Source organism: Nicrophorus vespilloides, unplaced genomic scaffold (genome assembly GCF_001412225.1).
Source record: "Nicrophorus vespilloides isolate i.1.1-1 unplaced genomic scaffold, Nicve_v1.0, whole genome shotgun sequence".
NCBI lineage: Eukaryota > Metazoa > Arthropoda > Insecta > Coleoptera > Silphidae > Nicrophorus > Nicrophorus vespilloides.
In genome coordinates, this window is record NW_017099024.1 from 103,562 (window position 1) to 116,363 (window position 12,802).

At 31.1% G+C, this 12,802-nt stretch overlaps 1 protein-coding gene across 1 annotated transcript; it reads right to left on the minus strand.

Moving 5' to 3' along the window:
• Window positions 1-11,946: 11,946 nt before the first annotated feature.
• On the minus strand, window positions 11,947-12,592 carry LOC108563876. Its single transcript, XM_017922679.1, has 2 exons — window positions 12,552-12,592; window positions 11,947-12,488 (listed from the first exon to the last, which is right to left on the minus strand). Exon 2 carries the CDS (start codon window positions 12,484-12,486, stop codon window positions 12,061-12,063), a length of 426 nt encoding a protein of 141 aa, XP_017778168.1. The 5' UTR covers window positions 12,487-12,488; window positions 12,552-12,592; the 3' UTR covers window positions 11,947-12,060.
• Window positions 12,593-12,802: the final 210 nt, after the last annotated feature.

Sequence of the window (12,802 nt, forward strand, 5' to 3'; positions counted from 1 at the left end):
GTTATATAAGTTATTGCTTAATTCGTAATAAGTAGTTCAAATGAACATTTCAATATTTTCTTATACAATTAGTTCACTTGATTTGTTTGAGTTTTTTTTAGAGGAGAGGAAACCTTCCATAGGGACCACGGGTAGAGTCGTGGTACTGTGGGATTCTTACCGCACTAAAAACTCTCCCCTTCTTCGCCAGCATGCAGGACCTGTATCGCTATACTACTCTGCGATGCTGATTGTCTTTGCCTCATTGGCACTTCCCCTACATCATGTTAATGCTGGCCTCCACTGCCACTATCCTCGTAGGCCCTCTGCAGCCTCCGCTCGAATTCTTCTTTGCTTAGTAGCACTTCTGATATGTACGCCGCTACAATATCCCAGCTCTTCGCACTCTTCAGCATTTCACTGATAATATTTTCTGGCTCTAGCAGAACTCCCAATTCTGCCTCCGCCTTGTGTTTCCTTTCAACCCATCTGCAGCACCTAAATAGGGTGTGCGCAGAGCTATCGTTCTTCTCACAGTACCAGCACCTTTCGTCCTCCTTCTTCGCGAAGAAGTGCAGGTACTTGCCAAAGCATCCATGGCCAGACAGCGCCTGGCTCAGGTGAAATGTTTCACTTTGCTTTCTGCTTAATTAAGGCTCTATTTGCGGGATTAGGCGCCGAGTCCAGGCTCCTTTCTCCGACCTGTGCCATTTATCTTGCCATTTTTGCAGCAGTTTGGCTCTAGCAGTCTCACCTCTCTCCAGAACAAGGACCTCTATTGGTGGCACACCAGCTATAACCTGCACTGCGTCTTTGGATATTGTCCTATACGCTGCATATCCTAGTTGCTCCTCTCCGTTGGACCGTTTGTAGCGCTTTCCTATTGCTTAGAACTCTCATTGCTTGTTCCCATATAGGAGCAGCGAAGTTTGTTTGAGTCTATATGCCTTGTTCATTTTTATTTATTTTAATTGAACCATACATCCATCAATTCAAAATTTACGTATTACGTAATCATCTACAATAGTCATAATATATGTATACTTCTTAAATTATATAAATATTTTGTTTTGTTTTATTGATTGATTAGAATAATTAAACAATTGATAATAACTAAACAAGATTAGAAACAAAATTTGAAAGAAAAAAGAGAATTTTATCTTTCAATTTTATAAATAAATGATGTTTCCTTTTTGAAGATTGGAAATCAGATTTATAAAGAGTATCCTGAGTTTTGGTGTACTCGATACACATTTTCAATGAGAGAAAATAAATTAGTAATGAGTAAAAAGCTATATTACTTATGGCATTCAACTATGTGGGTAGTGTTCCACGCAACAAACGTCGAGACGATTTAACATTTTTTAGTCGAAATATTGCAAAATATTAAATTATCAAGTACGTGTTAGTTAAATTAGTGGAAGTAATGAAAAATTCTTATAAGAAATGAAAAAAGTATTTTTCATTAAATTACATCACAAATACTGAAAAAATTAATATCCAAACAATTATTTCAAAACTAGTTACAAAAAAAACTATTTTTTTTTTAACAATTTAAAACTTTTTTAATGTTTTTTTTTGATATATTCCTACAAATTTGAAAAAAAAAAGTAGATAAAACTCAATGCTATCAGTTTTCGTAATTGTCTAATTATAAACAAAATTGTTTCTTTTTATTTTAGCTTTTTTTTTTTTAATTTTTACAAAAAAGCAAAATCGTCTTATTTCTTGATAATTGTATAGATTGTGAATATTTTAAGGATGCCATAACAAATTTTTAATTATAGACGCGACTTGTTTATTGCGACACCGATTAAATTCGGTTTGAGTGCTATTGTAAATCAAGTTTCGAGTACGCAAATTTGAAAAAAAAAGAAGAAAAAAAACTAAAGTACATAAAACAAATTGAGATTAATTGCGCTCAATTCTTTTACACAAGGATTTTGGTTGCTTATGGTCTCCTTGATGCAATGAACATTGAGAGGAAATAGTTTATTTTATTTATATCATTTGGGTCTCTCATTCGTTGTGCAAATAAATAACGTTGATAAATCCTAGCTCGGGATTTAAGTTTCCAGCTGATATAAGAGAGCTTTCCGATGATAGCACTATCGGCAGAGTAAGTTTACAATCTATGCATCCAGATAATATACATTTCTTGAACTTGAATCCGCGTAGGATGTTATCATCAAACTTCAATTTCATTCAAATATGTTGCAGATAATAATGTACATACATTTATAAAAAATTTCAACAAAACTGTTAAATTTTACATTGGTTTGTGTACGAAAATTGATATTTAACAAATCGTTGCCAAGGTAATCAATTTAAGAGTTACAATACGCAATTTGATCATTTCTTTAATTTAAATTCACAACTCACGTAATCGTCGCTTTATTTATTTAGTTATTTTTATAATTTAATACTATGTTCTACTATTAATCAAATTATATTTGATGTAAAATGATGAGAAAATTTTAAACCAAAATGTTACATATAATACGAAATTAATTTCAACAACTCGTTGTCAAGGTAACGTGTATTATATTTAAGATGTCTTAACTTATATAACATTACAGGGTGGCCCAATTGAAGTGCAACTTTTCAGAATGTTTTCTTTATTTGAAATTGGATTTTATTGAACCACGAGCAAAAAATGTTGGAAAAGAATTAAGTTTTTCCAATTCATATCAATTTTTCAATATGGCCGCCTATAGCGCGAACTATGGCTCTGAGTTGGTCGACAAGCGAGTCGCACGATGCACTTATATGAGCCTGCGGAATCTTCCTCCATTCACGAAGAATTGAGCACATTAACACTCTAGTATTTTTTGTCTCTGGTCACCGTGGAGGCAACTGTGCTGTCGTAATGAAGTGTGGAACGTTGTCTCTTAGCCATTGTTGGTTTTCGCGTGCTTTGTGTGATAGTACAGAGTCTTCTTGAAACGTCCACTCTTTCTGAATGAAAATTTTGGTTGCCCACGGCTTCAGAGCATCTTCCAAAACTTTTTCGTGGTTGAAATTCCCATTAACCTTGACGCGACGATCCAAAAACACCAATGCAGAGTGACCATCGACCGTCACAGTCTCACAAACTACCACAAACGGTAGTGCTCAACTTCTTGTGGCAATTTGACCTCTCTTCTAAGTAAATTCGATCATTTTGTTTGTTTACAAATATTTTTTCATTCAATTCGGCCCTTAATTTTCTGAACCACTTCTGCCACAGGTTTAGTTTTTTTCCGACCACCAAAATAGAATTTTGCAATACTACTAGCTTCGTTATAACGAGTTATGATTTGAGACACGAAACATTTATTCACATTTAGGTGTTCGAGAGCTATAACAATAGCCACTTTTGATTTTCCGCTCAAATATAGGGCTATTACACTATTACGCTTGAATTACATCACGAATAATTTCTTTTCCTATAAACTGAGATGCAATACTTCCGCAGACGTGTAAACAAAAAAATCAGTTATCATTAGGCGAATTATAGACACAGCATTGCCAGCTGTTCTAAAGTTATAGCAGTTTTAAGTTGGTTGCAGTTGCACCCTGTAGATGAAGTATAAAATTTTAAAAAATTAATGATCGATCAAATATGATTTTATTGTTATTTTCTATGCCAAATTATTCTTATATTCTATTAATACAGATTCAATTTCAATTTTTGTGACTTTGACATGAAGTGTCATAATGACATATGTCATAAATGTAACATATACTCGCTTCGTTCAAAATAAGTGTCGGATTTTAGTTTTTTTATTGGATTGTTGAAATAATGAAGTTAAATGTATCAGTAGTTATTTATATAAATTAAGCATGGAAAAAATGACTCTAATAGCACACATATGTCACATTAGTTTTTGTAGTGAATTTGTTTGTAACATTTTTTTAGTTTGGTTTATTTTTTGCAAAAACTTACTAATTTGTTAAATGTTACTCATAAGTGTTAATTTTCAAATGTTTTCCATTTTATGTAATAGTCTAATAGTGAAAAAACACGTTTTTATATCCCTTTGTATATTTTTTTATGAAATTGGACGCTTATTTTGGAACGGAAGGAATACTATTTATAACAAATAATAATATTATAACATCAATCAACATCATTGTTGAAAATTTAAAAAAAAATTGAATAACCGTTTTTTTTTTGTTTGTTTTAGTTTAATGTCAATATGTGGTGTATCAATAATAGTTTAATGTTAGGTGAAAAGGATGTCATTATATTATCAAGATGATGCAATGAATAAAAAAAAGGTTGTTATAAGAAATAGAACCGTCTGCGTAGTGAGTGCGTGTGCGAGAGAGAGTTTATATAACAACATGTGCATCTGATGGTCATCAGAAGTGAACAAGCGACCAGCTGATATTTGGTAAGATGCATCTCTGGTCCGGTGCCGGTAGAATGTGATGGGTTTGTGGGCCAGGGGATGGTTGGACGTAAGAGGAAATGGATCGAAGGCGAAGGCATGAGAGGCAGATGTTCGTTACATGTAAGACAGACGGCACGCGCCGCGCCGCCTTTCGATTATAGTTTTCTTAAGGGGTCTCGCGGCCACCGAGCATAAAACTGACGGTTTATTTATGTTTTCATTAACCGTCACCTCTTTCTTAACACCCCAAAAGATCCACACATGCCATCTCACAAGCACAGGCAAATTGAAAATTACCTTTTTCCTCTACCAACGATCTTTTAATCCATCGTAAAAGTACTTCACCGTATGCTCATTTCTTATTATTACTCTAATTTCTATCAATCTGACATATGTCATTTCATTCGACGTATATAAAATTGACATTCAGTATAACATACAGTAACCCAATTTTAGACTATAAACTCATATTTTTGTATACGAGGGGTCTAACAAGACTTCGCTAAGTTGACTAAAAAAAAACAACAAAATAATAACAATAATATTTTAATATATTTAATTTTCATCCTTTTGTAATTTTTCTACAAAATTTCCATTTATTTCAATACATTTCTTAAATCAGTAGAGCCACCTTTTAAAACATTCCTCAAAATTGACTTATAGCTTTTCAAGTTTTACATTGGAACTGAAGACTTTTTACTTCATTCTTTTTTTAATTTTCGGAAACAGCACAAATCATAAGGCGCTAGGTCGGTAGAATTAGGTGCTGGGCGAATTGCATTGATGCCAGAGATGCCACTAATTGATATTTTTGACATAAGTCAAATTGACAGAAACTTTACTGTAACCATAGAATAACTCATAGATATTTTTTTTAAATAAATATGTAATTTTAACATTATCAAAATATCTGATGTTACGAAGAAATACTAATACTTATTATTCAAATTTAATGAAATTGATATAATGTACGACATGTGACATTCAATATATAGCAATGCCTCGCATAGTGCGGCTTCGATAAGTCCGGATTTAATATAGTGCTGTTTGAAAATTTTGTAATAAATCAAATTTTAATTTAGCAAAACAAAAATAAATACTAAAAAAAATAGTACACAAAACAATAGCCCTTTGAAGCAGTTTAATTTCATTTTTGTTACTGTATTGAGTTTATATTTTGGTGATTTATTGTTGCAATAAATATTATTAGTAAACAATGCTATTTTCTTAATCAGAGATGACAGGTTTTTATATAGTTTATAGTCAAGACTCTTCTTATATTGTTTATTTATGCATGTTTCAACGTCCTCGATTAATCTGGTTTCAAACAGTCCTGTGATAATGGTTGAATCGATTACCCGCATCAAGCGAGTTATTGCTTCATTTTTAATTAATTATTTTATAACATGCTAAATATTTCTTTTTAATATTTATTAAAATGTAATTTTTCTTCTTCTCGAACTAAAAAAAATCGAATTCTCCCATAAATAACACTGACTCACCACCACAAAAGCCTATTCAAAGTCTTTACATTTATCTATTGTATGCATTAAGCGACGTCTTCCAATCTGGGTTGGACCCAAAAGACTTATTGTTTCCGTTCTATTAGTGTGCCGATCTCTATGAGATCCCTAATGGAAGGGATGCTGACTCAAATATATTTATTGTACTTATTTCAATGAAATTTAAGCTTAAACTTTTATAAATAATTTGTTTTAGTTTATTTAAAAAAAATAACTTTTCATTGTAATTTCAATAGACTGTAATGTAAAATCTTATATTTAAGTAATAATTAATTTAAAATGTATTGATTTATAAAGTTCATATTTAAAAATATAAAATCACATAAAAGTTATTTACTTTCCAATAATTTTGTTTATGTGAAATTAAAGAGAAAATTTTATAAATGTGTTATAATCATATGGGATTTGTTTGAGTAATGAGGATTGCTCTTAACTCTTTGTCGTCTGAAGATACTTATAAGTACCGGCACATTTATGTCATTATTTAAATTATAAAGAGACGTGAAACAGATGTAAATACTTGTTGGTATTTTAATGTAATCTTTATATTGTATACAAAAATGATTTGTTTTGCAATTGGAAACACCAAGTGAGTACAAATCTAAATTCAATTAACTTCTGTATAAGTTTTTTTTTATATTGTAACGAAATGAAAAATTGTATAACAGAATACCATCAAATAAGTTTATAAAATAATATTATCTAAATCATTATAATATACTTATTATACGATTTAAGCTTAAAATTCCCTGACTTTACCAATATTTTCATTGAAGATATTGCTGAAATTTAATAAAAATGTATAGGTAACTTAATTTTGATGTGTTTTCAAAGAAATCCAAAAAAAATGAGTTAAAGGGTTAAAGTTATAATAACGAATGAATAAAAATATTATCTAAAAAGAAATAGTTGTTTTTCTACGTTGAGTTGTTGAATTTAGTTTGTAATTGCGGGAAGAAACGAGTGACAATCCTTATCAAGGTGAGGGAATAGTTTCGAAATGGACGTGTCATGAGTCAAATGATATATGCACACATACACACGTATAAAAGAAGAAAAACGAAGGTAGATAAGTGGGCAACAGCAATTTACCTTGTTTATCAAAAAAATATGCAAAAATATGAAACGAGGACGATAAAACTATGCATGGATGAGAAAATAAAAACAACAGGCGTCGTGTGATAAGTCGTATCAACGCTGTGAAACGTTTAAATTGTTCCTGCTCATACAGAAAAAAAAATAAATAAATAAAAAAAAATAAGTGAGCAGCCATCGTATCAACTGTATGAGTGAGCTCCTTCGTAATTGCGAACAACCTTTAAACGATTCCTGCTTCTCATTCCGATGTAATGAAGGTTTACAAATGGCGAATGACGTGTCACAGATAACTGTAGAAACGTTATCAATGATTGTTATAAATACAATTGATATTTGGCAGGTGGTAAATGAAGTATAAGAATGTTGAGGAAAATATTGCTGGAATTGATTAACTAGAGGTAATTATTACACAAATAGAGATGAGTATCGATATTAATGGATCATCCTACATTGATGAAATCAATTGAATTCAATTGATTAAATCAAACGTAAATCTGACGTAAGTCTAAAAATTCTGATGGCCGCTATTACGAAGTTGTAACCATGGCAATGATAATTATAATAAAGTTGAAGGTTAATGTTGACCGTTATAATGACATTGTTAGTGATAGTAATGATAATGTTGAAGTTGACAGACAGTAGAGGGGTGAAAGAAGAAGCAACAGTATAATTAATTGGCCAGACTTTATCTCATGTGAATACATTCATAAAATTGATAATGATAATGATCGTTATAATAAAGTTGACAGATGAATAAGAAGTACATTAATATTGAAGAAAACTGGAAGAAACAGGTTAATTGATATAGTATAGATTATCAAAAAAAAAGGTATATGAGTATTTGCATAGAATATGAATGTTTCTGATGCTTCTGCATCGATAAAATCGAATTAAACTTTGTCTTTGAACGATGATTATTCGTTACAAGGTTCGAGAGAACAGAAACCTCACCGAGTTTGGGTGTCTTTAAGACTAGTCAAGGTGACAGGAGCCGATGTTGTCTGCCGCCGCAACGTGCCTGATTTCAATTAAACGTAATCATCATTCGCGAATGCAAATCGATCATTGTTGCAATTAAAATGTTAAATCGCGGTACGAGGAGGGAAAATGAAAAGACAAAAAACGACACTGATGGAAAAAACAATGTGGAGAGCCACTCAGCCAGTTCGTACATCTTTTTCTCTCTGTTTATCTATTCTGTCTTTATTTCTTTAATTTCCACCACCTTTTCTCTCATCTCACTTTCACTCATTCACTCGTTCGCATTCTCTTGCGACCGGATTTTGCAAGTCCATTGTTTATTTATTTGCGTTCAGCTGTACGCGCGTTTTGTTTATTAAATCTCTTCTCTACTTTAATAAGTCTCAATTAATAACGACCATTGCCATCTGGAATGCTTAAAAGACCTTTGCTGGCTTCTTTCCGCGAACGGATTACGGTTTGCATGATAAAAATGATGGGTGTTCAAAGTCCAATATGAAAAATACATATGTATGCATGCATTTTCAATTTTCATTGAGTTCGTTGTAACATTACCACAAAATCAATGTTTATCTTATTTTAGGTCAATTTCACGTGTAATGACTATTGAATTTTATTAATATATATATAGTTTTGCTTAAATCAATTTTCAACGATTCATTGAGAAAAAATCTTTTAGAAGAACACAAAATGTGCCAGTTTTATTTTAATATTATTGAAATATTAAAATAAATTATTGAAATAATGCAATTAAAGTAGAGTTTAAAAGAAAAAACAGTAGAAAACTCGCTAATGGAGTACGCCTGATTTGCTATAGAGGATTGTTGGAAATTGAGTTTAGGAGAAATAAATAAATACTAATTAGTTTGATGCTGTCTATTCTAGTTAATTTAAACTACAAGTATAACTTGTACTACATTTTAAAATTCGTATATATGAATTAGTAAAATCTTGACATATGAGCGATCAATTTGTCGAATGAAACATCTTGATCCTTCAAAGTAGTCAAGAACATCCTCCTCACTACCGGATCGACCATGTAGCATATAATGTGAGACAGCACGAATAAGTTGTTTCTGTTAGACATTCGCAAGACATGGAGTCGTTCCTTGATCTCAACCATCCGATCGGATATTTTCTTCAGATGTTGAGGATCAGTTCGAACCATTCTCGGCCATCGTAGCACGACTTGGAGCATGTTGCTGAACTGATCGTCGGAGGCTAATGATCTCAGAGCGCTTATTAATTCCATGTCGAGGAATCTTCCAGAGACGTGGCCTTGTCTAATGTACGTCTCCCAATCTTCGCCGTATCTGTACAGCTCCAGCTCGACGGACTTCTCAGTTAATTGTTCTTCGAATTTCTGCGCCCTGCCTAAGCACATCTTCAGATCTTATTGATTCACGTCGAGCCGCTGCTGAAACAAATTGGAACTAACTGCAAATTCGCATTCACTGCTAAAATCAGAAAATAAATGAAAAACTTGTACTCTCTGGAAAAAAATTAAAGAAAAAAAACTTTTTCGAAACTGTTATCAGTTAAAAGAAATCGCTCGGTTCTGAAAACCAAATTCAAATTTGTATCGTCGCACCTCCTCCAAATAATACGTTAAAAATTTCATTTACAAAAATATTGTTTTTATTTATTTATTTATTTATTTTTTGGTGTGAAGGGAATAGGAAAATGAGTAATTCAGAGTTGATTAACATCAAAGAGGAGGAGGTGATCAGCGAGGTGAGGCTTGATTTCAGCAAATACAAGGATTACGCGGATTTCATGCGAAACGGTCCTTTATCCGGATTGTACCTCGATCTCGAACTCATCGATTCGTTAATTGAAATTGTCGGGACGAAGGAGTTCCAGGATCTGATATTCGCTATAGTGAATATGCCTCTGATCGATGTAAAGAATCACGAGGATTTGGGGATCGTCGTCAACAGATCGCACATCGCAAAGAAGTATCTCGAGTTTCGCGATTTGGATACGCCGAGGAATGAGTTCGTGCTCATGCATTTGCTATGCTACAGGATTGATTCGGCCTTGCGTGATGATTTCTTCGACGCAACAACAGAAGCGAATTGCGACAGTTTGGATAATCTGATACAATTTTTATTGAATTATGTTTTGAAGTCATCCGATGCATGTTAACTTTGTTATATATATATATATATATTCTTTATGTATGATTTGATTTGTATTTTACCGTGTATATTTTCGAAATAAAAACGTATTTTATTCAACCTTGAAAATCGTGTAGAAATTGACGACCTTACACAGTTTTCTTGTTGCGGTTATTACAATCAACGCGAATAATGCAAAATGTTTTCTAAAAATATCATCAGTAAAATACAAGTTTCATAATTTGACATTTGACTTCTAACGAATACAGTTTAGTTTAGATTCCATCGAAAATAAATAGACTTTTTTCGTATAATCAAATGGAATTATTGAAAATTGTATACTGTTTGACTGATGTTGTTTTAACAATTAATACAAATAATTGAAATGTGTAATATGTTTATTATGAATAAAAACAAATTTAACAAATTTCACTTTACACAACTTTGAAACCTTTCAAAAAGTTGTGTTCATTGAGATTATGACCACTAGTATATAATCAAATGAAATTAACAAAGATTGTCAAGTTGAAAGAATAAAGTCTTCTTCGACGAATAGTTTTGATTTAAGTAAAAAAAAATATATGAAAAACTGCAAAAATCAAATGAAAATCGTGTAGAATTTCGAAACTGTCCTTGTCTAATACAGACTAAAAATAAAATCAGATGAAGAAGTTTGACAAAGAAATTGTAAAAAGTTCCTTTGTAGACAAAATTTAAAAAAAAAAGTAAACAGAAAAAGCAAGAAATTATGAAAATGTCATTATGTATATATTGAAGAAAATAATTTCGTTAAACTAAATCCAAGCACTTTTTTCAACTGATTTTATTCGAGAAATAATTTATGAAATTTGAAAAATAATGGAAACGTTGTTTCATTAGAAGATATCTGTAATAAAAAAAAATTACAGAAATTATTCAAAATTGATGTAAGAACTCGACACAGTATGAAAGAATTCTTAATGACTAATCTTCTTACGGAAAAAACTGAAATATTTAGTATTGTTTCATTGAAAATTCTATGAAAAAAATATAAATTACTATCATGAATAATGAAATATAATAATTACATTCAAAAAAAATATGCTAAATCAAGTAAAATTATAAAATAGAAACCATTTTTTTTATTAAAGATGAAACAAAGTTTAAGCAACTTAACATAACTGATTATACTACAGAAATTACATGTAATGAATGTATACAATAAATTGCATTACAATTTCAATAAGAAATTCAAATTTGATTGAATATTATTATATTGAAAAAGTGAGGAAAATCGAAATATATTCTAGTATAAAAAATTAGATAAAGTGATATCATTCAACAGTAATTTTTAAAATATTGCATTGAAATAAAGGAATACCTCGTACAGTCCGGATTCAATAAAGCACGGTTTGAAAATATAGGAAACAAACTAAATTTTAATTAAGGAAAATTTAAATAATTTCGATTAGTCTAGTTGATTTACAAATCAGTTTTTATTCATATTTTAGACTGAAGTCGGTGGTTAAAATAATAAATAAATCAACAAATATATTGTTAGTTAATCTAATTTTGTGAAATTGCTCAATTAGAAATTTAAGTTATTTGATTAGATAAATATTTTTGGTTTTGGACAAAGTTTCATGTGTAAAAAGCATTTATTTATTATTAATGCTGTATAAAACTTATAAAATAAACATCCCGTCAATATATCAGTTTTGTTATTACATAATTCATCAGAAGTTTACTGAATCGCGTAATCTTCGACATAATAAAAGTATGAAATACTCTATTAGCCAGTTATTTTCTTTATTGTGTCGAAGCTTACGCGATAATTTAGATAAATATAAGAAAAAAACATTTTCTTATATAATTATTATCATTAATACTGTATAAAATATAAAAAAAAAAGGAAACATCTCGTCAACATTATAATTATTATATAATAACATCTGATTAGATGCTTCAACAAAAAAGGGAAGTAAAACTGAAAAATAAGGTTTACACAAAGTCTAACATAAAATCCAACAGTTCCTCCAAGTTTGTGATTCCCTCGAACTGCGAAAGAAACTGAATTCGAGTTGAATCCTCTAGTTTGTATAGGAGAATGTGCATGAGGATCATTTTATTCATAAAGTTGCACGCGTTATGAACGCCCAATTCTTGTTTTGCTAGGATGAAGCTGGTCAGCAGGTTGTAGTAAGCCTCCGAATCAGGTCCATCCAATTTCGGAATGGACAAGATGTGCTCGATCTGATCACGGAATCTCGTATCTCCGACCGTTTCTATCAACGAATCGATGAGGGCGTAGTCCAAGTATCGTCCTGACAACGGACCTTCTTCGATGATCCTCTCCCAGTCGTAACCGTACTCATCGAAAATTGATACCCGCTGATGCTCACTCCCTCCCTCACTTTTCAAACACATCTCTGCAAATCAACACAATCAAAAGATATTAACAAGAAAAACACATATTACACAATTTTACTCACCAATATTTCAATTTTCTTTATATATTATTTCAACGTTGCTTTCCGTGTTTATTATATTTTTGAAATTCACTATCGTTCTCGATAGAATTTGGCGATATCGAAAAATTTGCAACAAAAAAATTGTACCGAAATCTAAGACATTTCACATATTGTTCAGTATTTTCAAACTGATTTCAGTTTGGGTTTATTTGAATATAACTATTTTTTTTTTGGTATATCATGCAAATAAATATTTTTGTATAATTCATTTG